Source organism: Dermochelys coriacea, chromosome 27 (assembly GCF_009764565.3).
Source record: "Dermochelys coriacea isolate rDerCor1 chromosome 27, rDerCor1.pri.v4, whole genome shotgun sequence".
Taxonomy (NCBI): domain Eukaryota; kingdom Metazoa; phylum Chordata; order Testudines; family Dermochelyidae; genus Dermochelys; species Dermochelys coriacea.
In genome coordinates this window covers 10386389-10409955 of record NC_050094.1, presented here as the reverse complement: position 1 = coordinate 10409955, position 23567 = coordinate 10386389, and the positions used below count along the sequence as shown (strand labels likewise).

Below are 23567 nucleotides of genomic sequence, written 5' to 3'. Positions count from 1 at the left end.
CAGATGAAAAACAGCACTTGTGCTAATTAAAGACGATGTAGTGAGGCCAGTCCAGCCTTGAAGGTAATGTGCAAAGCTTGATTATCTGCCTGGCTACCAGGTCACATTCTTAAATTCCCTTTTATCTTGATTTTGCATGTTATGCTGGATAATGAGCCTCATACTGGTGAAAATTACACAGAGGGCAGTTACACTAATGAAGCAAAATTACCCTGAAATTGCAGCCTCCTGCACTCTGATTTCAAAACTTTAAAACAAGATTGGAAATTAAGATAACAGATGTAGTTAATCTGATTAGAAGTTTATTAAAGCAGTGCCCACTAGCTCTGCTATGGACCTTTGGATGTCTGTTATAAACACCTTTATATCTGGCTATAAAAGTTCTCTCAGATGGGGTCAAGTTCACCCCGATGTAACTGAATGGCACATCAGAAGCGAGACTGACCATATTGCACTTTGGCTACAGCTCTAGAACAGAGTAAGTGGGAAGTTTAAGACAACACGTGAACAATTTTAAACCCACTGATGTAGTGGACGACAGATTTTTGGCAAGGAATTATGTAAACGATACCATTAGAGATGCTAAAGCCCCAACACACAAAACCATCTTGGGTCAAAATGTATCCCTTCTGTAATTCCAAAGGGGACGTAGCCAGCCCATTTAAGCTTTGAAAAGCCGCCTGACACCAAATGCAGTAATTACTTTTCTTAAGGATTGTGCTAGCTAAAGTGTATTAATGCACTACTTGAAATCATCTCAGGGGTCAGATGCGCACAAAGCTACGTGACTGTATTGCACGGAAAAAGAAATACCAGCCTTAATATGTATTTATTACACAAAAGAACAAGCCTTTGTGATCTACAGTGTGAACAGATCATTCAGAATGTGTATGATTATTACAAGGGTCCTGATTATAATTCTAGGCACTATACAAAGATATACTTGTCCTAGAACCCGTGTTCTGACTCCCAGTTTAATGCCCTATCCACTGGACCACACTGCTTCTCAAGTACTTGAAGGTCTGGAGTAATGACTTGCAAGTTTGGGTTCAGTTCTAGATTCTATGAACAACTGGAGCTCATAGTTAAACCACTGGGAGTTTGGGGACCACAAGACGTCCATGACAGATCAATTTTTAAAACTCCCGGGTATTTACATTTAAAGGCACACAGGATATTGCTGTCGGCAAAACACGTTCCAGGGAGGTTTTTTTTTTTTATTAAATAAGCTACCGCAGGCAGCTGATCGAAAAAATGTTGCCCACAAAAACTCTTGTAAGTTTTCAAACAATTTTTTTTTAAATTTGCATTGAGATTCAGCCACTCAGTAAAAAAAAAAAAACAACCATGCAGCAGCAAAATAAAAATATGAAAAACAAAGTCATTTTTGCAACAAAAAATTGTGTTGAAAGTTTTCAAACCAGTTCTATCATGCAAAGGAAACTATAAAAATTAAATAAAATAATAAAAAAAAATTATAGTCCCTACAGTTGAACATTAAGGGTGCCACTGCATAGCATTTTGGGGCAATCCCTCCACCCCAGGTCAACAGATTCAGATTAGCAGGGCAAAGGACTGTCTGGACAGTGCTCTGAAGTTGTAACTCACTGGGGCTGGAGCTCGTGCTTTGAAGCCCAGCCTCCTCTCTAGGCTTCAGCCCCAACTCAAGCACTCTCCATACAGCTATTTTTAGAGGGCTGGCATGAGACCTAAGTCTGTCGAGCCAGACTGGGAGACTCGCCCCAAAACGCTGTGCAGACAAACTTTAAGGTTGAGATGCAAATCAGCAAAGGGGAGGAATGGCTAAGTGGTTTGAGCATTGGCCTGCTAAACCCAGGATTGTGAGTTCAATCCTTGAGGGGGCCATTTAGGGATCGGGGCAAAAATTGGGGATTGGTCCTGCTTTAAGCAGGAGGTTGGACTAGATGACCATCTGAGGTCCCTTCCAACCCTGATATTCTATGAAAGACCATCCTTACATTTCAGAGTAGCAGCCGTGTTAGTCTGTATTCGCAAAAAGAAAAGGAGTACTTGTGGCACCTTAGAGACTAACAAATTTATTAGAGCATAAGCTTTCGTGAGCTACAGCTCACTTCATCGGATGCATTTGGTGGAAAAAAACAGAGGAGATATTTATATACACACACACAGAGAACATGAAACAATGGGTTTATCATACACACTGTAAGGAGAGTGATCACTTAAGATAAGCCATCACTAGCAGCGGGGGGGGGGGAGGGGGAGAAAGGAGGAAAACCTTTCATGGCGACAAGCAAGGTAGGCTAATTCCAGCAGTTAACAAGAATATCAGAGGAACAGTGCGGGGTGGGGTGGGGTGGGGGGGGGGGAGAAATACCATGGGGAAATAGTTTTACTTTGTGTAATGACTCATCCATTCCCAGTCTCTATTCAAGCCTAAGTTAATTGTATCCAGTTTGCAAATTAAATTCCTTACATTATCTCCTTAAGCTAGGGTATGTGCAAAAAAGTTTCATCACAGTGTCAAATGGCTGCGTCTACACTGGATTGTCCACTGATGGTATTGCAGCAATGCTGGGGTATTAGTGTAAACCCAGGCCACAGCATTAAACCCTCCTGGTTGCCTAACCCTTCTAAAGCAGGTCTAGACAGCACAGCAGTTAACATGCCAAAAGGTCTTCAAGGGTATGACTACAGGACAGCTGGGAGAGAGCCTCCCGGCCCGGTAGACAGATTCGAGCTAGAGTGCTAACAAGTGTGGACATTGCAGCTCCACTCCAGACTCAGGTTAGCCACCCGAGCTCAGACTCAGGGGGTCAGGTATGCTCGAGAGGCTGAGCTGCACCAGCCAGTCTACCAGGGCTGGAAGGTTTGCTCTCGGGGCAGTGTAGACATACACCAAGTGCCTCATCTATGCTAGCGCTCCCCCCGGTGGTAGCAATGCTGGGAAACAGGGCAATTCATAGAGGACTCGCAAGAATGGGTACCATGGCCACTGCAGGGTTTACGAAACCCACGCACCTCCTGAGTGAGGTGTTCTGTACCATCTAGTGGCACCGAGACCACTTAGAGAGAGATTACGAGTTTACTCTACAGCCTTAGCTAACAGCCAGTTAGCTTTTAGCTCATGCACTAAGCTCCAGAGGTCCCAGGTTCGATCCCACCCGCTGCCAACCTGGGTCTGTCGGTGTTACATTTAGTCACGGTGGGACAGGTTAAAGGTAGCGTTGCAGCGTACATGTTGGATTTCCTGGTTTCTGAGAGTGTCATGCTTAACATTATTTAACCCTTCCTCTCCAATTTTGTCTTGGTCTGCCTGGCTCTCCTTTAACATTATTCAATTTCACAGAGGAAAAACACACGGAGTTAGTTTCCACTGGCTGCAAACCTCACTTCCAACCGTGAGTTTAGATGACCGACTGGCTCAGAAAGGACCACTGAGGAACTATCTTATTTCCTGTCCCCACCCTAGAAATAAATTGTCGCCTTGCTGATGGATGACCTCACTTCGGCATTTAGACAGTTTTTTGGTTACTGTTCTTCCCAAAGGACCGGGGAGGGTTGGGCTCCTGAGTGGAGTCATGTATCCAATTCTTCCCAGGTGTTGGACATCTGGTGCTAATCTTGCAAATGGCGCACGAAAACAGCCTAACAGAATCCTGATGTTCTTAGCAAACGGCTTCAAAACAAACTCGCAGAACCAACCGGTCCGCAAAGCAGGAGGGCCTGACAACCTGAGCGGTTTCAGGAGAAGAGCGTAACGTCTCCTCTTCTTCACGACGGCTGCTTTGCAAGCAGATTTTCACCACCACAAAATAAATATTTTGCTTCCAGGTCAATTAACTGTTTGCCCACACCTTCTACGACTAAAGGCGATTATCCCAAAGCACTGGCAGAAGAACATACAGATAGTCTAGGACAGGGGTTCTCAACCTGTTTCTTTTTGAGAGCCTCTCCCCACATGCTATAAAAACTCCATAGCCCACCTGTGACACAACAAGTTTTTTCTGCATATAAAAGCCAGGGCCAGGATTGGGAGTAGCAAGTAGGGAGGGCACCACGCCACAGGGGGCCCTGTGAAGCCAAGTTGCTCAGGCTTTGGCTTTAGCCCCGGGTGGTGGAGCTTTGGCCTTCAGCTCCAGGCAGTGGGGCTTCAGCTTTCTGCCCTGGGCCCCAGCAAGTCTAATGCCAATCCTGCTTGGAGGCCCCCCTGAAACCTGCTTACAGTCCTCCAGGATCCCTGGACACCTGGTTGAGAACCACCACTCTAGGAGAGTGAAATTCATGGACTTGGTTCAAGGAGCTACTCATAGAAGATTGAGGACGACTACAACTCAGCCCTCGGCCAGAGCAATGGGTATGTTCCAGAAGAAGTGCTACTCCAGCTGCTAAGGTAGAGTAAGGGTTGCTACACCTGAAAAATCACGTGCACCTCATGAATCCAAGGACTCAGGCCCAGATCCTCAAAAAGGTATTTAGGCATCTAACTCCTACGGCAGTTCAGCACCTAAATACCTTTGATGATGCGAGCCTCTGGGGCTACACTCCTGCTTCTCCCCTAAGTCATTCTGTGGCTTTTGTCTTTGTGGGTTTTGCACACAGCAGATAGGGGCGAGTAAGCTGAAAATAGATATAGGAAAACACGACTGTGAAACCAGAAAACATGTTCAGGCCAGGCCGTGTGTACATGTATCTGTGAGAGGCAGGAGCAGGATCCAAAGACCGCATTCTTTTTTGTGATTGACTGCATTTCAACATGACAATGTCCCTTTAAATAGCCAAATACATTCTTAAGAATAAAACAGTGCAGGCCCACACAACCCAGTCAAACTGCAACAGCCCCTCCGCCAGGGCCTAGAATCTTTTTAATAGTACATTTCAAACAAAGATACTGCAAGCTGCTTCCCAGCTAATTACAATATTCTTCTATATATCCTCAACCGGCAGCATAAGCAGACAAAGCCCAACACTGTGCATGTTAAAGTCCATGGCAATCCTCCCACTAAGAACAATATTAGACCATTGGGAGGACAGCGGAATAAAAACCTGAAGGCCAAGTTACAGGAACAGCTAGTCAGCCCAGCTCAGAATCATCCCTTCCCTTTCAGGGATGTCTCTCCTCACAGTTCATGGTTAAGCAGGTGACTTATCTCCATTATAAATTTGAATAATGAAGTGCTACACCCAGCATCTTCTTTCATGAGACAAAGAGGTGAAAAGCCAAAAGAACAACGCCTGTGCCGAGGAGCCAGATGCTTTCTGAACGTGACTGCAGATGACTTCCTGAATACGCACCACAAAAGCCACAGCATGCTCCCCGAAGAGGCTAACCCGTGCCGTGCCCTGAGAACGAGATCTGTTTAGGTCCTTCAAAGAAGAAGGTGGCTATTATTACAGTAAGCTGCTACCGCAAATCCTTTTCTGAACTCTTTCAGGTTAGAGCAGAGATGTTCAAACACACTATTCTCCAGCAAGCAAGAGAAGAACCACCAGAAAACCAATGCTGCATTGCAGCCTCTACTCTGGGACGGCTGCTTTCTCGCTTCTGTCTCCACACAAGCCTATTGCGAATAACTCCAAAGACCAGCTCCTCTTAAAGCACTGGCCAGTTTTACATTGGTTTCAAAGGAAGCCGGAGTGGGCCCCACATGTTCTCCCATACATATGGAGAAGGGAACACCCTGCACATTCCCTGTTATATTGCAAAGGCTGCACCAGAGAGTCCTTAGCATGTTGATATGTTACTTTCTTCTAAACCCTACTACAAAGTACATTCTGTGCTCAGCCCACAGTCTAGATTCTCTCTTCCCCTAATCCTGCTTCCTTTATGTCTAGGCAGGGTAGCGAGCCTCCTGCTTTGCTAAAAGAGCAGGACAATCCAGTACTGCCAACTCGCACAACTTTATCGTGAGTCTCAAGCTATTTGGTATTTTTCAAATCCCAGGCCCCTGGAATTATATTATGCAAAAACTTCAGTTTTCATTTAAAAAAAAAAAAAAGTTTATTGCCCGAGGGTTGCAAAGAGACACTCTGCAATGTGAAACTTCAAGACACTGACCTCAGAAGCCAAACAAAAGGACCCCAAGTTTATTATTTTTAAAATCCCATATTTTAAGCTAATCTCACGGGGTTTTTTCCCCCTCCAGGGCGATACCTGACTCATGATTTCTGAATGCTTAGGTTAGTAATCCCACCCCAATTGTCTCTTTCCCAGCAGGATGAATATCTGCTAACACTGCCAGCCAGTTACACTGATAGACGAAACAGGTAGCAACGCACCTTCTTTTCAAATATTGGGGGACATCATTGTCCACACCACACCACCCTTGCAGATGTTGTAGCCCCGTTTTCTGAAGGCTCCCATCTTTTCCTGCATTCAGCTTGCTTCAATTATTCAGGGCAACCCAGGCTGATAATTATACAGTCCCGAGTTGCTGAATAAAACTGATGCTTAATTAGCCAGCAGGAAAAATCGATTAAGATACAGCAGGGCATGTTGCAAAGTTCTTTAGCGGGACTCTGGGGAATAGAATCTGGCTGTGCCCTTCCAAAGCATAAAACACTTTGCGTCTTAGGGACTTGGCCATACTTTTATTTAAACCGGATGCTTAGACCAGTCACCCCCCGGAGTTTTATCATCAGATCTTAACTCCCCACATGCCACGGTTCACATCCTATAAAGACATGACTATCACCAAATTCTAGAGCATATCTCCAGCTCAAAACCAGAGGCAGAACTCATCTTCCATGGCCTTATCTATCTTAGCCCTCACGGACTCTTTTCCATCTGTGTGATTGCCAGGGGAAGAATTTCCCCCAGCACGTCAGCACAGCGCACAATTGTTTAAACCCCAAAACAGAGTAATTCACTTCACACTTTGACCCTGTGCCAGAGTTCTCAACCCAAGTATCCTCAAAGTTTTGGGAATCCTGGAGAGCTAGCCCTGAACTCTGCAGATGGTACCTTCGTCTCTGTAAAAGGTCAAAACCCAGGAAGTAGGCATCCGTAAGCATTAAGGCCTAGGCTGCATCTCTAAAACACACACAAGCTCACCAAATGAAAACAACAAAATCAAGTATTTCTTCACACAATGCACAGTCAACCTGTGGAACTCCTTGCCAGAGGATATTGTGAAGGCCAAGACTACAACAGGGTTCAAATATGAACTAGATACATTCATGGAGGATGGGTCCATCAATGGCTATTAGCCAGGATAGGCAGGGATGGTGTCCCTAGCCTCTGTTTGCCAAAATCTGGGAATGGGTGACAGGGGATGGATCACTTGATGATTACCTGTTCTGTTCATTCCCTCAGAAGCACCTGGCATTGGCCACTGTCGGAAGACAGGATACAGGGCTAGATGGACCTTTGGTCTGACCCACTATGGCCATTCTCATGTATGCCGTTAGCAACAGGATGGACAGATGCTCACTCTTCCAGTTTGGAATGAGGAAAAGCAACTTATTCACATGTCTGAATATTCAGGCTTGTTTTCAAAACCTCCATGAAGAAGGACAAATATTCATTGCACGATTTATTTCTGATGCCACCAGTGTCCTAGGAAGGGCAATGTGGTTTAGCACAGACTAGAGTTCAGGAGAGGTGGATTCAATTCCTGACTCTGCCACTGGATGACCCGGGGCACGTCACTTCCCTCCCCATGCCTCAGTTTCCCCATCTGTAAAATGTGGCTAATGCTGTTGACTTCCTGTGTAAAGGACTTTGAGATTTACTGATTAAAGAGCTATGCAAGAGCTAGGAATCATTATAGGAGTGGCGCAAACACAAAACAAGGCCTCATCCCTGCCCTAAAGAGAATAAAATGGGTGGTAGTCTGAAAAATGCAGGCAGGAAGTCGCTTGCCTCATACACGCATTCTTGCAGAAAGTGCATAGCTTAAACGCCCATGCAGCATTTGTCAATGCAATGTGACACCCATAGGCTCGTACAACCACTCCTTCAGAGAACAGGCATGGCTGAACCCAGGCCCACATAGATATCTGGCACCTAACTTTCACCGGTTTCAATCAAATCACTGAAAGGTCAGAGACCAGATACCTTTTGTGGATCCGGGCCTACTTGCTCATTAGCCTAATGGCACTTTTGGAAGCATCCCTCAGAGTCCTGCTGTGAGGGCCCAACCGGTTCAACAAGACGTGGGGCTACCCGTTGCAGTCCTGCTACTTTGCACCTTGAACCCTGGTAATTCTGCTCCCATCGGAACGGAGTGCAGAAAACCACAAACCTGGCCTTGACTTGCTGGAAGCCAACCAGAATCGCCTCTCTCTGGTCTCTCGCTCTCGCGCTCAGGTTCTCATTCTGCAGCCCGTCTGCCAGGTAACCTTCAGTATCTGTTAGGGAAGAAAGTTACAACCGTCAGGAAACTACACAGGTGAGGAGCAAGCATTAGATTAGGAGGAAGACTGCTTTCAAGTAAGAAAAGAATGAATAATGGTGCACTGACAGCACCTGGGAGCATGTGATCAAACTGCCCAAGCTAAAGACAGTCGGCCTGAAGGTTCTTCTATTTGAGAGGGTCCATAACTATTAAAAGCATCACACCAGTGGGCGGCACGCTGAAGTTTTGCCCAAGGCAGCAGATTGTCTTGAGCAGCCTCTGGAACTACGTTTGCATTGATATAAGTCGGGACAATTGTGGGGAAAAAACAAGGAACCATGAAGAAACTCTACCAAAACAGAAAGGGGGGGGAAGGAGGGAGTGAAACAAGACAAGGATCAGTATAAACAACAAAGTATAAACAACGTCTACCAAAGTTGTGTATGGGCTAGCACAGGTAACAATAGCACAATGTGGGCTTCAGCACGGGTAGTAAAAGCATGGCATGGGCTCTGGATACGTACTCAACTTGCTAACCTTCATGGCCTTCGTTCCCATTATTATCCATAGTAGCTGGATTCAAGCTAGCACACTGGGTAGACATACCCAAAGTTACAAAGTGAAATTGGGGGTATGGGAGGGGCTGAAAGAGAAAGAGCCACGATGGAAAGAAAACTGCAGAGGGAAAAAAAAATAAAAGAAAATGGAAAATGAAGTAGGAAGCTGAATACGAGTGTTTTGGACCCACTGCTCACAAAGGGTCCAGTTCTGTTCCTGTTGAAATCAACGGCGAAACACACCATTGAGGTCAAGGAGAACAGGATCAGTCCCAAAGCAGAGCACAGCAGAGCATGAGCAAGAGGAATGAGCTTGTGGGCAATTGAACAGAGCTGAGGGAGAGAGACTCCAGAGCCCCAGTTGGCACAGGGTCTCCAAGCAGCCTGTTCACTGCTGGATATTTCAGGATTAGAGGAGGTGTTAATAAATGCCCAGCACTCGCCGCTAATCCAATTCTTGGCCACCCATATTCATGCCATGTACTGACCCAATGCCACACCCACTCCCTCAAGCCATTGTTCCTTTGGAAAAGGCCCCCATGTGTGGGATGCCGAGTCCCACTGCATGGATTCGCATCGGTTTTTTGCTTGACATCCACGTAAGCTGCCCTGTCTTGGAGCACATGGATCTACAGGGCATCTGGGTTTCAGCGGTAAACAGACAGGAAGGAGGAGCTGCAGTATCATTCAGATTCAGACCCAAAACGCAGAGGCTGGGTAACCACCTACACTTCATGGAAATAAAGAGACAACCGAATGAAAAAAAACATAGAACCAAGCTTCTCTTTAAAGGGACAGCAGCAAATAATGGGTTATTTGTGGTCAAGTCCAATATATATTTGTATCACAGCCTATGGTCCTCTTCACAGTTATAGCTCAAACATAAGATGAACTGTATCTTTGTTTATCTGACATGGGATGGTAGGCACAAAAGATGGTTTAAAAGATGGAATGAGCGTTAAACATCAAACTACACGCATTTAGATGGGCTCATTTGCACTATTCGCCAAGCTGCTTCATGTGAAATATTCCAATACCCAGTGAATTGTATGTTCTTGTTTCAGATGAGCTAGGATAACTCACCTGGAAAAAAAAATACTTTCACAAGCAAAAATTGTCTCTGATAATACTTATTCCCACTGTTTTGTGATCTATGATCAAACATCTTCTATTTGCGTGGATATTAGCTCTCCTTCCAGAGAGCAAGAAAATGAATGATTGCTCCCAACACCCAGTTCTGATCTCATGCCAATATAATGCCACACATTACAACAGAGTTGCTGCCAGTTTATGCTGGCGAAGCAGAGATTAGAATCAAAGCCCCACTGATGTAAGTAGCCAGTGTTTCAGCCTACACGAGTTCTAGCATGCCCCTAACTGTGACACTAATGAGAGTTTAATATCCTGCTTGCCAGGCTTTCAAATTTTTACACCGATGCTACGTGAAAGTTCACCCCACAAAAAGGAGTGCTTTCTCTTTAGTACACCCTAGGAGTTCACACAGCTCTTTAAAACATTAAATACTCCACCGGCAAGCGTGTAGCATGTTCTCAAGATCAAAATGGCATGAGAGGAATATCCTTTTCTGTCTCTCGTATCAACCTTAATTTCCTTCGACCATCTGCTCTGCGAGACATTGGCAGGCGCACTAAAAGAATGCTGAAGTTGCCAGAACACTTTAGAATGGAAATCGCAGTCTGGGGCACCCAATTCTAGAGGAAGAGACGCTGGGCACATACCAGCAACCAGAAGACCAGGTATTAGTCCTGCCTGACCTGCAAAGGAGCCAGCGAGCGGGACTCGGAAAGCCTGGGAGTTGTACAAAAACAATTTGTAAAACCAAGTGGTCTCAGCCCACATCACATCTAGTGTCTGAAGCAGAGAGTTCCCTCCTGCGTTGGATTCCTTCAACTGAAGTCATCCATTTCCAGTTGTCAACCAAAGTAATACTCAAGTTAACAAATACACTTATGCCAAATCCAGGCTCTTCCCGCCTTCTCTGGCTTGCTGTTTTTGCCTCATTTTCTATCACAGCCCTCTCTCCCCGTCCCCCCTTCTACAGAGCAGGCACTTCTATTAGGACAAGGCTTAACATGACCCACCTGCTCTCCCTGTGTCCTGGCAAGAGCACAGCTGCCTTCCTTTATCCCACAATTAGAGTCCCAAGAAGCAGCTGTGTCTTGTTAACCCCTCATTAGGGCAGCTTTCCTATGTCTGCCTTAGGTACATGGCCCCCTTTAGCCTACTATCCAAGCCCCTCACAATCTTTAGTCTATGTACAGCCTCAGAACACCCCTTCGAAGTAAGGAAGTGCTGTTGTCTGCACTTTATAGACGGGGAAACTGAGGCCCCCAATCCTCAGGGTGTTTAGGTGCTTGATCCCTATTTAAATCAGTGAGAGTTAGGCACTTAAATACATTTGAAGATCTGGGCCAGAGAGATTAAATGACTTGCCCACGGTCACACAGGAGGCATGTGGGAAAGCAGGCAGCTGAATCTAGGTCTCTGAAGTTCCAGGCAAGCCCCCTATCCCTTGGGCCATCTTTCCTTTCCTACATCTGTAGGAATTTAGCTTGTGAAACAGAGGCATGGTACCACCGGCCCAGGAGAAGCCCAATAATACCATATGGGAAGCCAGGCACAAGCCACTGAAGGAGGACTTGTGGTAATGCCAGCTAGGTGCTTTCCATACACTACAAAGGACAGTTCCCTGCTCTGAGCAGTTCACAGTCTAAGGACAGACCAGCAGACAAAGGTTAAGAGACGGGCACTAAAGCAGGCAATTTATTATATACAAGTCAACTCATTTCCCTGTAAGCAACACAGCAGAAATAGGTCATAAAGAGGGACTTAAGGGAAAATGATTGTGTGGACCATATTTCCATACCTAACATACGTGGAGATAAAAAATGAAAAGCATTAAAATTAAAATATAAATACAAGTTGCAACCCTCTGTCATTTTTAAAGGCCGACTAACTCCACGAGTATGAGATTAGCTGTAACATGGGATTTACTTACTAGGAAGTCTGTGTGGATCAGCTGCAGAATAAATTATAATAAAACCTGCAAGCTACAGCGAGCCCCCTTTCTGAGCCGTCTGCTATGTTTATAGCACCAGGAAATGAAAAAGAAAGCCTGACCATAAACTTTCAAAGTGGATCAGGAAGAGCAATATGTAAGTAGTTCTAGAGTAAATCACACACTGATGTTAGTTTCACTGCTTAGCTGTAATGTAATATTCTTGATGTTTATGGATTGCTAGCTGCGATCCACTCTGAAAGTTTACAGGACTCTCCTTTTCATTTCCTGCTGCTTAAAAAAAAAAAAGTTGAAATTTTATCAAGTGCTTCAGTGGAGTTTGCAAAGGAGATCACAGTTAATCCAGTAAGAGAAGCACAGGGTCATAAAATTATGTCACAGCTAGTAAAGTCAAGGTGGTAAATAACATTAGAATGGTGGCATTAAATTCTAGGAGCTAATCAGCACTCAACAATGAGGGGGATGAAAGGTTTTAAAATACCATGTGTGCATCTCTCTGCTACCCAGAAACTAGATATCAGAGGGTACATAGATTCATAGATACTAAGGTCAGAAGGGACCATTCTGATCATCTAGTCCGACCTCCTGCACAGCGCAGGCCACAGAATCTCACCCACCCACTCCTATGAAAAACCTCACCCATGTCTGAGCTATTGAAGTCCTTAAATCATGGTTCAAAGACTTCAAGGAGCAGAGAAGCCTCCCTCAAGTCAACCATGCCCCATGCTACAGAGGAAGGCAAAAAACCTCCAGGGCCTCTCCAATCTGCCCTGGAGGAAAATTCCTTCCCAACCCCAAATATGGCAATCAGCTAAACCCTGAGCATATGGGCAAGGTTCACCAGCCAGATACCCAGGAAAGAATTTTCTATAGTAACTCAGATCCCATCCATCTAATATCCCATCTCAGGGGATTAGGCCTATTTACCCTGAATATTTAAAGATCAATTACTTACCAAAATCCCATTATCCCATCATACCATCTCCTCCATAAACTTATCAAGTAGAATCTTAAAACCAGATAGCCTTCCAAGGGAAGCAGTGGGGGCAAAAGATCTATTCCAAAACTTCACTCCTCTGATGGTTAAAAACCTTCATCTGATTTCAAGTCTAAACTTCCTGGTGGCCAGTTTATACCCATTTGTTCTTGTGTCCACATTGGTGCTGAGCTTAAATAATTCCTCTCCCTCTCCTATATTTATCCCTCTGATATATTTATAGAGAGCAATCATATCTCCCCTCAACCTTCTTTTAGTTAGGCTAAACAAGCCAAGCTCCTTAAGTCTCCTTTCATAAGACAAGTTTTCCATTCCTCGGATCATCCTAGTAGCCCTTCTCTGTACCTGCTCCAGTTTGAATTCATCCTTTTTAAACATGGGAGACCAGAACTGCACACAGTATTCTAGGTGAGGTCTCACCAGTGCCTTGTATAACGGTACTAAAACCTCCTTATCCCTACTGGGAATGCCTCTCCTGATGCATCCCAAAACCGCATTAGCTTTTTTCACAGCCATATCACATTGGCAGCTCATAGTCATCCTATGATCAACCAATACTCCAAGGTCCTTCTCCTCTTCTGTTACTTCTAATGGATGCGTCCCCAACTTATAGCTAAAATTCTTGTTATTAATCCCTAAATGCATAACCTTACATTTCTCACTATTAAATTTCATCCTATTACTATTACTCCAGTTTACAAGGTAATCCAGATCCTCCTGTATAATATCCCGATCCTTCTCCGAATTGGCAATACCTCCCAGCTTTGTATCATCTGCAAACTTTATTAGCACACTCCCACTTTTTGTGCCAAGGTCAGTAATAAAAAGATTAAATAAGAGTGGTCCCAAAACCCATCCCTGAGGAACTCCACTGGTAACCTCCCTCCAACCTGACAGTTCGCCTTTCAGTAGGACCCGTTGCAGTCTCCCCTTTAACCAATTCCTTATCCACCTTTTGATGTTCATATTGATCCCCATCTTCTCCAATTCCCCATGTGGCACGGTATCAAATGCCTACATAACAGCACTTATATCAGTGCACTTAAATCCAACTACAGTTCCTACCCAGACATTACTCACAGACTCAGAGGCCTGGTTTTCCCTAAAGAGTTGCAGGGATTTATCCATGCAGGTGAGCGCCGATTGCATCAGCATTCTCGGATAGTGTTTTCCCCTTCCCACACCACTCCCGTCACCCTGGAGCGGGAGGGAATTGGAGGCAGCTGCTAACACAGGGACTAGAGGTTTCAGAGTAGCAGCCACATTAGTCTGTATTAGCAGAAAGAAAAGGAGTACTTGTGGCACCTTAGAGACTAACAAATTTATTTGAGCATAAGCTTTCATGAGCTACAGATCACTTCATCGGATGCATCTGATAAAGTGAGCTGTAGCTCACAAAAACTTATGCTCAAATAAATTTGTTAGTCTCTAAGATGCCACAAGTACTCCTTTTCTTACAGGGACTACAGAAACCCAGGGGTCCAGAGAGCAGCTTGGACGCACTGAGCTTCTGCACAAATGCTTCAAGATCTGCAGGACTTGGGGAATCCACAATTTTGCAGGGCTAGATTTGCCTCCCCTAAACATGAGGATTATAAGGAAACTAAATCTGCAGTTTCCACAAAAAGGGTGATTTAGCCATGAGCAAAGGCAGGAGGGTTTGGGCAAAAGTCTGATTCAAACCCACAAGGGAGCTGAACCTCAGAACGGAGGTTACCTTGATGTCTTCACCTTGCCCTGCTGCAGTGGTCTGAATACACCACCCATCTCATCTGCTTCCATACTCCTGAGGCAGGACAGTCTGGGTGGAGCCAGAAACTTAGGCCTTGAATTTTCAGCTTTAACATGGAGTTTGAAGCTTTATCCCTGAACTCCCTGACGTGTGAGAGTCCAGTGATGTGAGCTCCACATTGTCCGCAGCTTAGTCTCCTTCAGAAAGATGAAGGGTTAAGGAGTATTTGTAAAGGGGACAACAGCATCAAGGCTGCTTGTCCTGAAATTAGACCCCACCAGCTTTGTTGTGTCAATGCACCTGCAAAACACAAGCACCGCACCAGCTGCTCCATTCTGCCTGGGACCTGCACTCCAGCAGAAACCGGCTTCAGGGACACCACAGCTCACACGAATAGGGCCAGCGGGCAAGGGCATGTTGTGGGGGGTACCCATATCACTGGCATGTCTGCAAACCAAACCAAACAGCACTCTGGAGTCACTCTGCTGAGAAACAGGGATTTAATTTAATTTAATTAATTTATTTATTTCAAACCACCTTGGTTTGAAAGCAGGGTCAAAAATAAAAAACCCGCATGGGGAAGGAACTTTTAAATGTCAGGATAAAAAGGTTTTGTAGAGAGCGTTTAGGCTGTGAGCCAATCAACTCAGGCAACAGCCCTTCAGTAAAACTGGGGCCCCAAATCTGCAGACACTGATGCTGAACTTGACTCATGAGTGATGCTTCAATGATAATAATGAGTAAGGCTTCAATGGGGCTACTCACCGGTGCCAAGTTAAGTGCATGCTTAAGCGTTTGCAGGATCGATGCCTAACTCCAGAGAGACAATGCAAGGTAGTAAATAGACTTTCAACCGCTGTGGGCTCAAAGCTATTAGCTCTCACAAGAACACCACTGTCACTAACAAGCCATTCATTAGCTATTCTTGTGTATTATGTATGGCACCTAGGCATCCCTGAGTTATGCAGGAGCGTATGCCTTTAATATCAGAAAGTGGACATTATGCTATGTACGTTCTTGGTGTCTTATTTCCGATCTTGATTTTAAATAAACTCTCCTGGTGATGCACTTTGCAAACATAGAAACAGCCTGAGTGCCTAAGTAGCTGGAATCCTCCTTACGGACAGGAAGGCCTGACCACTGTACAGATTGTTAAGATGCAGCAAGTTTGATACAGAGGTATGTGACATGCAATTAATCTCCATTCATAGCCTGCTATACTTGTCAGCAAACAAAGGCTCTGCTTTAGAAGGAGATCTGAAGACTTCAATTAAAAAGAGTCAGCTAACAAGAAAATAATCTAAGTTAAAGGAAGGTGGCAGGTGCAGAAATGAGTTGTTTACAAAACTGTCAGCTCTGAACAATAAAGTGCTGCACATCAAAAATGCGAAGGGGGTGAACTTCACTGCAGCCTCATGATTAAAAATAAAGTACAGGAAATTCACATGTACAGCTGGGGGAAGACAAAGCATTTGAAAGCGAGCTTTGATGGGCCTGCTACACTCTCTCTCTCTCTCTCTCTCTCAAATGTGACAGATCTCAGCGCTGAAAGCTTTGCATGTCCCAGAAGGGGAGAAAGTCAGTACTCCTAACCACTACTGGAATGGAGAGGTACGGGCTACAGCAGGTTTTGCTCAGAAGGGGTCCAGCACTGGAAATGTACTGTAGTGAGTGTGCAGGGGAGGCCTGTTAGCTATGCTCTGGATTAAAGGGACAGGATCAAAATTTGTGTACCGTTAGTTTCTGTGTGTGTGTGCGTGTGTGTGCATCTGTCACAGCTATAGGTGCTGGAACTAGGGGTGCAGCCTCACCCCCTGGCTTGCAGTGGTTTCTATTATATACAGTTCGGTTCAATGGCTCTCAGCACCCCCACTATACAAATTGTTCCAGCTGCCCCCATCCCCGTCACAGCATAACAGAGGAGAGAAATCACAAAAAGGGATTGTTATATCATACAAGTTGGCAGGGGAACTCAGGAGCAGGGGTAAGATTGGAAACCGCTCTTAATTGCCTTTAAAAAATAAATCCTCTGATTTCAAGTTAAGTGCCCAGGCCCCAAACAACTCAGGTGAGATAAATCGGGAATAAGGTGCATTAGGCATAGCTAAGCCTGGAAGCAACATAGATCCATTGCTGGCGCTGAAACTGACACCTGTAGATGTGGGAAAATTTCTCACAGCCTTTATTCACCATATTGCAGTATCAAGATTATAACAGAGTTAACACTAATATTTGTAAGGGTTGGTGAGGAGCTAACTATTTAACGTTTGTTAGTGTAGCGTGTTTAGGGATCTGCAAATAGAACGGATTAGTATTATAATTGCTCAGTCTACGCATCGGTTTTAACAAACACAAGAATAAGCGTCCCTTGACATTTGTGAAAAAATAAAGGGAAACAGATTTAAAAACACCCACAGACATCATGCTGCCTCAGTTAGGCGCCTAACAAGGTCAAGGCTGCCAGCTGCATCCCCCGGTAGGTTCGTCAGTTAGGATACTTAGCAGTAGGAAGTTTAGCACCATGTACATAACCAGAAGCAGAAATTAAAGCGGGTGCAATTTTCACAGTCTCCGGGGAGGATTGAAAGCCCACTGTTTCCATTAGAGTTGCTACTTAATGGGAATGTGTCCCAACGTTGTTCATTGCACCCTAATGTTGCAATGTGCCAAACAGGCATTACTCCACTGCACTAGGATGCCATCACACCAGGACATGCCAAAGTCACAGCCAAACCTGTCTGCGGGATACTTTGGGGAAGCTTCACCCCACATCGGAACATCAATGCCATTACCCTCCAAAATTAGCCCTCCCCATATGCAACAGTAACACCCATCTCCTATATGGTGTTTTTCCATCAGTAGATCTCAGAGCACTTTACGAAGGAGGTCGGTATCACAATCCTCATTTTACAGATGGGGAAACTGAGGCACAGAGCAATTAAGTGAAGTGACATGCCCAAGGTCACCCAGTAGGTCAGTGGCAGAGCTAGGAATGGAACCCAGGCCTCCCGAGTCTTACTCCAGTACTCCACCCCCTAGGCCACATTCCCCTCCCTCTTTCAGGCATGGAATCACTCCAAGGCACACTAAGATAATCCCAGAAGCATCAGGTCAGGTCAGGCCACGTTCCCCTCAACATCCTCAGCTGGAAACGGGAGGCCTATGCAAGCTGGTGGCCTGGAACCCCTCCCCTCCTCAGAAGGAGCAGCCCCTACTCCAACCAACACAACCCTCTCCTCCAGGAGCCACTTAGCAAACAACTTTAGCAAATTTTCTCCATTTAGCTGAGACAGGGCAGGAGGAATTGGGTTACCTTCTAGGAGCCTCTGAATCTCCTCAGGGATGATGGGGGGCATCTGCATTGGGAAGAAAGAAGGGAAGAGTCCCAAGTGCAAATCTCCAGAGGCTGCTACAGCTGCTGTCCCTGAGGTGCACAGGCTGACTGATCCAGTGAGAGAGGAAGTGGGGAGGGTGGGGCCTGCATTGTAGATGGAGAGGGACTACTTCAGGTGCTTCCTGTTTCACCTACCCCAGGATTGCAGCCTGCAAACACCTGCATGATGCTGCAGTAGTAGAAATGCAACTGTAAATTCAATGCAAGCCCCTATACTTGCCCTGTAGTCAGGGAGAGTTGTGGGGTGGGTATGCACCTACCTGCTTGCATAGAGAGAATCCAGGGCTGTGTGTGTGTACTCTGTATTGTCATTTAGCCTCTTATGTCTGGCCCTTGCATAGGGGAGCCCTGAGTGGTGTGTGTTACAGTGCAAACCAGGCTATCCTTCCTGCATCTTGCAGGGGCAGAGAACTGGACTCTGCTGAACTGCAGTGCAGCCTCCTCTGTCCCTACATCCTGCAGAGGGAGGAAAGTATATTCTGCCTTGTTGCAACGTTCCGCCCGCCCACTTCCAGAATCCCAACAGGTGTAAGGCACTTTCCTTTTCCTATGGCTTGAACTAGTTGACATGCTCCAACATCTCCATCCCGCTAAACCAGTTTTGTTGACTGCCATAAATGCCAACTCGATCCCATTCCTGCATTTCCACAGTCTCATAACTAAAGTGGCCATTGAATTAGATTTGCTCACAAGCCTACATCTCTTCTGAAACATAAACTGGCCTAGGCTGACTGTAGGGATCCCTGCCGTGTCCGTATAGAATGATTCTTAACTTGCAGTTATGAACTTTCAGGCTACGCACGGACCAGAAAAATTAATCTTTCCCTAATTTATAAGCACAAGTGGCCCCATTGACTTGAATCACACAAGTTAGATTAACCACATGAATCAGGCCCAAACTTTGTGTAGGGCTTTGATATCCTTCAGTATGAAAGGCACTGGAGAAACAGAACGTTGCTAGTGTCAAGCTGTCTGGAATGGCTCACTAATGTGGGTGCCAACTTCAGGGCAAACCAGGGCACAAACCCAGGTAATGGAGGTTGGGGGAGGCAAAGCCTCCCCAAACATTCACTAAGGCTCCCCACCGAAGCCCTGGGGCTGGGCCGTGGTGGGGCTCAGAGCTCCTCTGGGGCAGTCCGGGCTCAGGGTTCAGCCCCAGCCAGCTGGGGTTCAGGGCTGCTCCAGACGCCAGCAGGCAAGGAGGGAGGGGGGCAGAAGGGGCAGAGTTGGGGTGGGGCCTCAGGCGGAAGCAGAACGGGGCCTTAGGCAGAAGATGTGGGGTAGGGGGCTATCCTCCCTGAATGGGCAGTGCAAGCGCCACCCATGTACGAGCCCCAAATTGGTTGTGTGTTCTGTGATTAGATTTCACCAACCAAATACCAACTGTGAACTTCTCAGGCCCTGTAACAGCTTTAACATGAAGTCACAGTCTCCTTGGGCATCCCGGGCTATCTTGCCACCCAAGCAAGCTTGCCTTTGTGATAGATGGTCCCTTACACCAAAAAATCACAACAATATTTAGGTTAATCCCAGTCCCAAAGCATCAGTAAAGTGCACCCTGTATCTCTCACCAAAGACAACGCTCGTAGCCAATCCTATAATAAACTAACGAAAGGAAAAGCAATGAGAATTATTTACAAGGTGAAAGCATGTAACATACACACACACACACGAGATACAGTCTGAGGTTCCAGAAGATAAGAGTAGCTGCTATCCTCCCTGAATGGGCAGTGCAAGCGCCACCCATGTACGAGCCCCAAATTGGTTGTGTGTTCTGTGATTAGATTTCACCAACCAAATACCAACTGTGAACTTCTCAGGCCCTGTAACAGCTTTAACATGAAGTCACAGTCTCCTTGGGCGTCCCGGGCTATCTTGCCACCCAAGCAAGCTTGCCTTTGTGATAGATGGTCCCTTACACCAAAAAATCACAACAATATTTAGGTTAATCCCAGTCCCAAAGCATCAGTAAAGTGCACCCTGTATCTCTCACCAAAGACAACGCTCGTAGCCAATCCTATAATAAACTAACGAAAGGAAAAGCAATGAGAATTATTTACAAGGTGAAAGCATGTAACATACACACACACACACGAGATACAGTCTGAGGTTCCAGAAGATAAGAGTAGCTGCTATAATATGCAAGATTTATATGTCCATTAGGGCTAATTCAAGCTAAACAGCTGGTGACCCCTTGCTTCTGCTTAGAAATCTTCACCCCTCAGAGTTCAAGCAGCATAGGGGTAACAATTGCTCCTTAACAGGGATTTCTATTCCCTTCCCCCAGCGTTCAAGCTGTGGTGGGATGAGGTTTGTGCATGTACCAAATCAACAAAAAGAAAAGGAGGACTTGTGGCACCTTAGAGACTAACAAATTTATTTGAGCATAAGCTTTTGTGAGCTACAGCTCACTTCATCGGATGCATTCAGTGGAAAATACAGTGGGGAGATTTATATACACAGAGAACACGAAACAATGGGTGTTACCATACACACTGTAATGAGAGTGATCAGATAAGGTGAGCTATTACTAGAGCTATATTACTTAAATATTACCTGATAACATGGAATACAGATGTAAGAAGTAAGATGAATACATGCAGCTTCCCACAAGCATTCCATAAAATCTAAACACATTCTTAGAACTCCAAGATCTATTTTAACAATACTACCACACAGGCGAGCCGGATTGGTTTCCAGCTCTGTAGTGTTCAGTGTGGCCCAATGGCCTTGGCATAAGCTGGCACCAGGTCTGCCAGCGTCCCAGTCAATGTTCCCTCTAATTTTTGACAGGCCGTGTGTGCAAAAAATTTCTTCTGTGCAAATGTTTGACAGGCCGTGTGCGCAAAAAATTTCTTCTGTGCAAATTTTTGTGCTTCTCTGCAAATGTTTGTGCGTGCGGTGTTTTGCTGTGTGCGCGGGGGTTCGGATCTGGGTGCACGCGCACGCGCGCACCGCTTAGAGGCAACAGTGGTCCCAGTTAGTATTTATTGTTCTGTAACAAAGATAAGTTTCTGTGATCTTGCCATTTTCACTTCGCTACAACTTTTATTGCTGGCCCGTGGTTTTTTTAATGTTCTTTTCCTGACACAGTAAATACCCTTAAAGTGGCAACAAAGCTGAGCGCTTGGGCCACGTTCATCAGCATTAAGACAGCACTAAGCGCCGCGGGGCATGTTCCTACCAGCAGCGAATGTAGCCGAATTATCATAGGGTTGGAAAGGCAAAAATCTGGGAAGAAGAGAAGAGAAGGGGGATGTGTTGGGCCCCGATCCTGCAAACACTTATGTCCGTGTTTAATTTTGCTACTGTGAGATGCTCCCTTTATTTCAATAGGAATTACGATAGTTTTTTGCATTATCGGCACTTTGCCGCCATGTGCACGTATTACTTGAGAGGAACAACAATTCAGTGGTTAGGGGACTGGCTTCAGAGTGGAGCGACAACCTGGGTTCAATTCCCTATTATGACATAGGCTCACCGTGTGATATGGAGCAAATTCTTTCACCTCTCTCGATGCTTCAGTTCCCCATCTGTAAAGTAGCACTGCCCTGCCTCACTGGGGGGCTGTGAGGCTAAATATACCAAAGATGGTATACTGGCTCAGATACTGTGGTAATAAGGGCCACAAAAGTACCGACGGCACATGGATGGTTACATGTCTGTGTTATGAGTACTGTAATGACTGTGAAGAATTGTGTTGCTCCACTTTCTGAGACCGGTTATGCAAAATAAGAAAGAAAGGATGTGGTGTGTTTAAGTTAGGTTAGAGTTACCAGATAGCAACTGTGAAAAAATGGGATAGGGGGTGGGGGGTAATAGTCGCTATATAAGAAAAAGTCCTCAAAAAACAGGACTGTCCCTTTAAAAACGGGACATCTGGTCACCCTAAGTTAGGTAAAACTCAGATAAAGAAAGAATGTAAGATTAATTGCAGGGGTTTTGTTTTCTATGGGGTTGTGTGTGTGTGTGTGTTTGTGTATGCGCGCGCATTGGTGGCATCAAAGGAAGGAAACCAGAACAATGTTTAGCTATAGTGTTGGTTTTTTTTAACTGAACTATAAATAATATTTGATGTAAAGTACAACACTGCAAATACCCAAAAACAAATAACGCCTGCCCAAAAGAGATGACTTGAAGGAAGGAAAAGAGGGAGAAATGCTTAACAAAATCCATGGGCCACCTACTGTATGTAGTATCTAACTGAAAGGGCGATGTTGCTGTCTGGTTTTCTACATGCTGCGCAGTTAAATGTAGTCTCTCTGTGTGCTGCAGTGACAGCTGCCATTTTGTGCTTCAGTTACAGCGTGAGGAGCACCCTGTGCTCTCTCGCTCAAAGAGTCTTGTATTTGTTCTATGTGTCTGGGAAAACAAATCAACTAGGACTGCAGATCTGTCATTAAGCTGTACTTCACACACATGTGTAACTTCACAGCAGCCTCAGATCCTTCTGAGGCATTGGTCCCGACCACTTGAACTAAAGGAGACTCTTCATGAGCTATAAGCAGTATAAGGCCTTTGACACACACTTGAGTGGTTCTTACAGCATGCAGAAGAGGGCAATAGTGTGTGTGTGTGTGTGTGTGTGTGTAGATAGACAGATATATATGTGTATATATAAAGTCACTAGCCAGTTCATTACAATACACAAATAAAGAGAACTAGGTTCCCTGTACTGGTGAAATGCCTTCAGATGTGCCAGCAACATCAATGAAACCTGATCAATGCAAATCCAGAAAGACAAAATTTTCATCCTACAGCACTGCAAAGAATGGGAGGGCTGTCTCCTGAGTATCATTTGCACTTCTGTTGCCACCTTTCACTCAGACATTTCAAAGCACTTTACCAGCAATGAACTAGCACACGGTTTGATGATTGGTTTCGCTGTAGCTCACGAAAGCTTATGCTCAAATAAATTTGTTAGTCTCTAAGGTGCCACAAGTCCTCCTTTTCCTTTTGGCATGATGATTGAGATTGACAACTTTCCTGTGTGGTAGGTATTATTATTAAATCCATTTTACTGTTGGGGAAACCGAGGCACAGAGAGCGTACCAGCTTGATTTCTGAACATTGAGACATAAGTGATTTACCCACGGTCAGCAGATAAATCGGGAATAGAACCCAGGAGACCTTCCAGAACCCTGCACTAACCTTTCAAGCTTCTGCAGCAGAGAGCAGAGCCCAAGTGTCCTGACTGTCAGATAAACAGCAAATATCACCTTCCTTTTTGCCACTTCCTTTTCTTAACCATGAACCAGATACAACTTTAGGGTGGGTGAGCTGGGGAAGAGGAGACTGGCGTTGATGACGGGCACATTCCACTGCATCATTGTCACAAAGCATCAAGTTTTCCAGGCTGTCGATGCAAAATGCCTTCCTACTCGATCACAGCCCCGCCTTAATCATCTTCGGGCCCAGGTTCAACAGCCAACCTCGCTCCTAATGATATTCCGTTAACTGGACAAATCCCTTTGAAGGCTTGTCTTGCTTTGAAATCCAATTTCACAGGAAGCCAGAGCTGGTTGGGGG

The 23567-nt window shown here is 45.3% G+C and overlaps 1 protein-coding gene across 1 annotated transcript in view; it reads right to left on the bottom strand.

Moving 5' to 3' along the window:
• Positions 1-18132, bottom strand: part of SKAP1 (src kinase associated phosphoprotein 1) — a 229917-nt gene extending 211785 nt beyond the window's left edge. The window contains exons 1-2 of the mRNA XM_038385587.2: positions 17958-18132; positions 8226-8331 (exon numbers count right to left, since the gene is read on the bottom strand). Of these exons, the coding sequence (XP_038241515.1) occupies positions 8226-8331; positions 17958-18006 (155 nt within the window). The 5' untranslated portion in view covers positions 18007-18132. The remainder of the gene's footprint in view (positions 1-8225; positions 8332-17957) is intronic.
• Positions 18133-23567: the final 5435 nt, after the last annotated feature.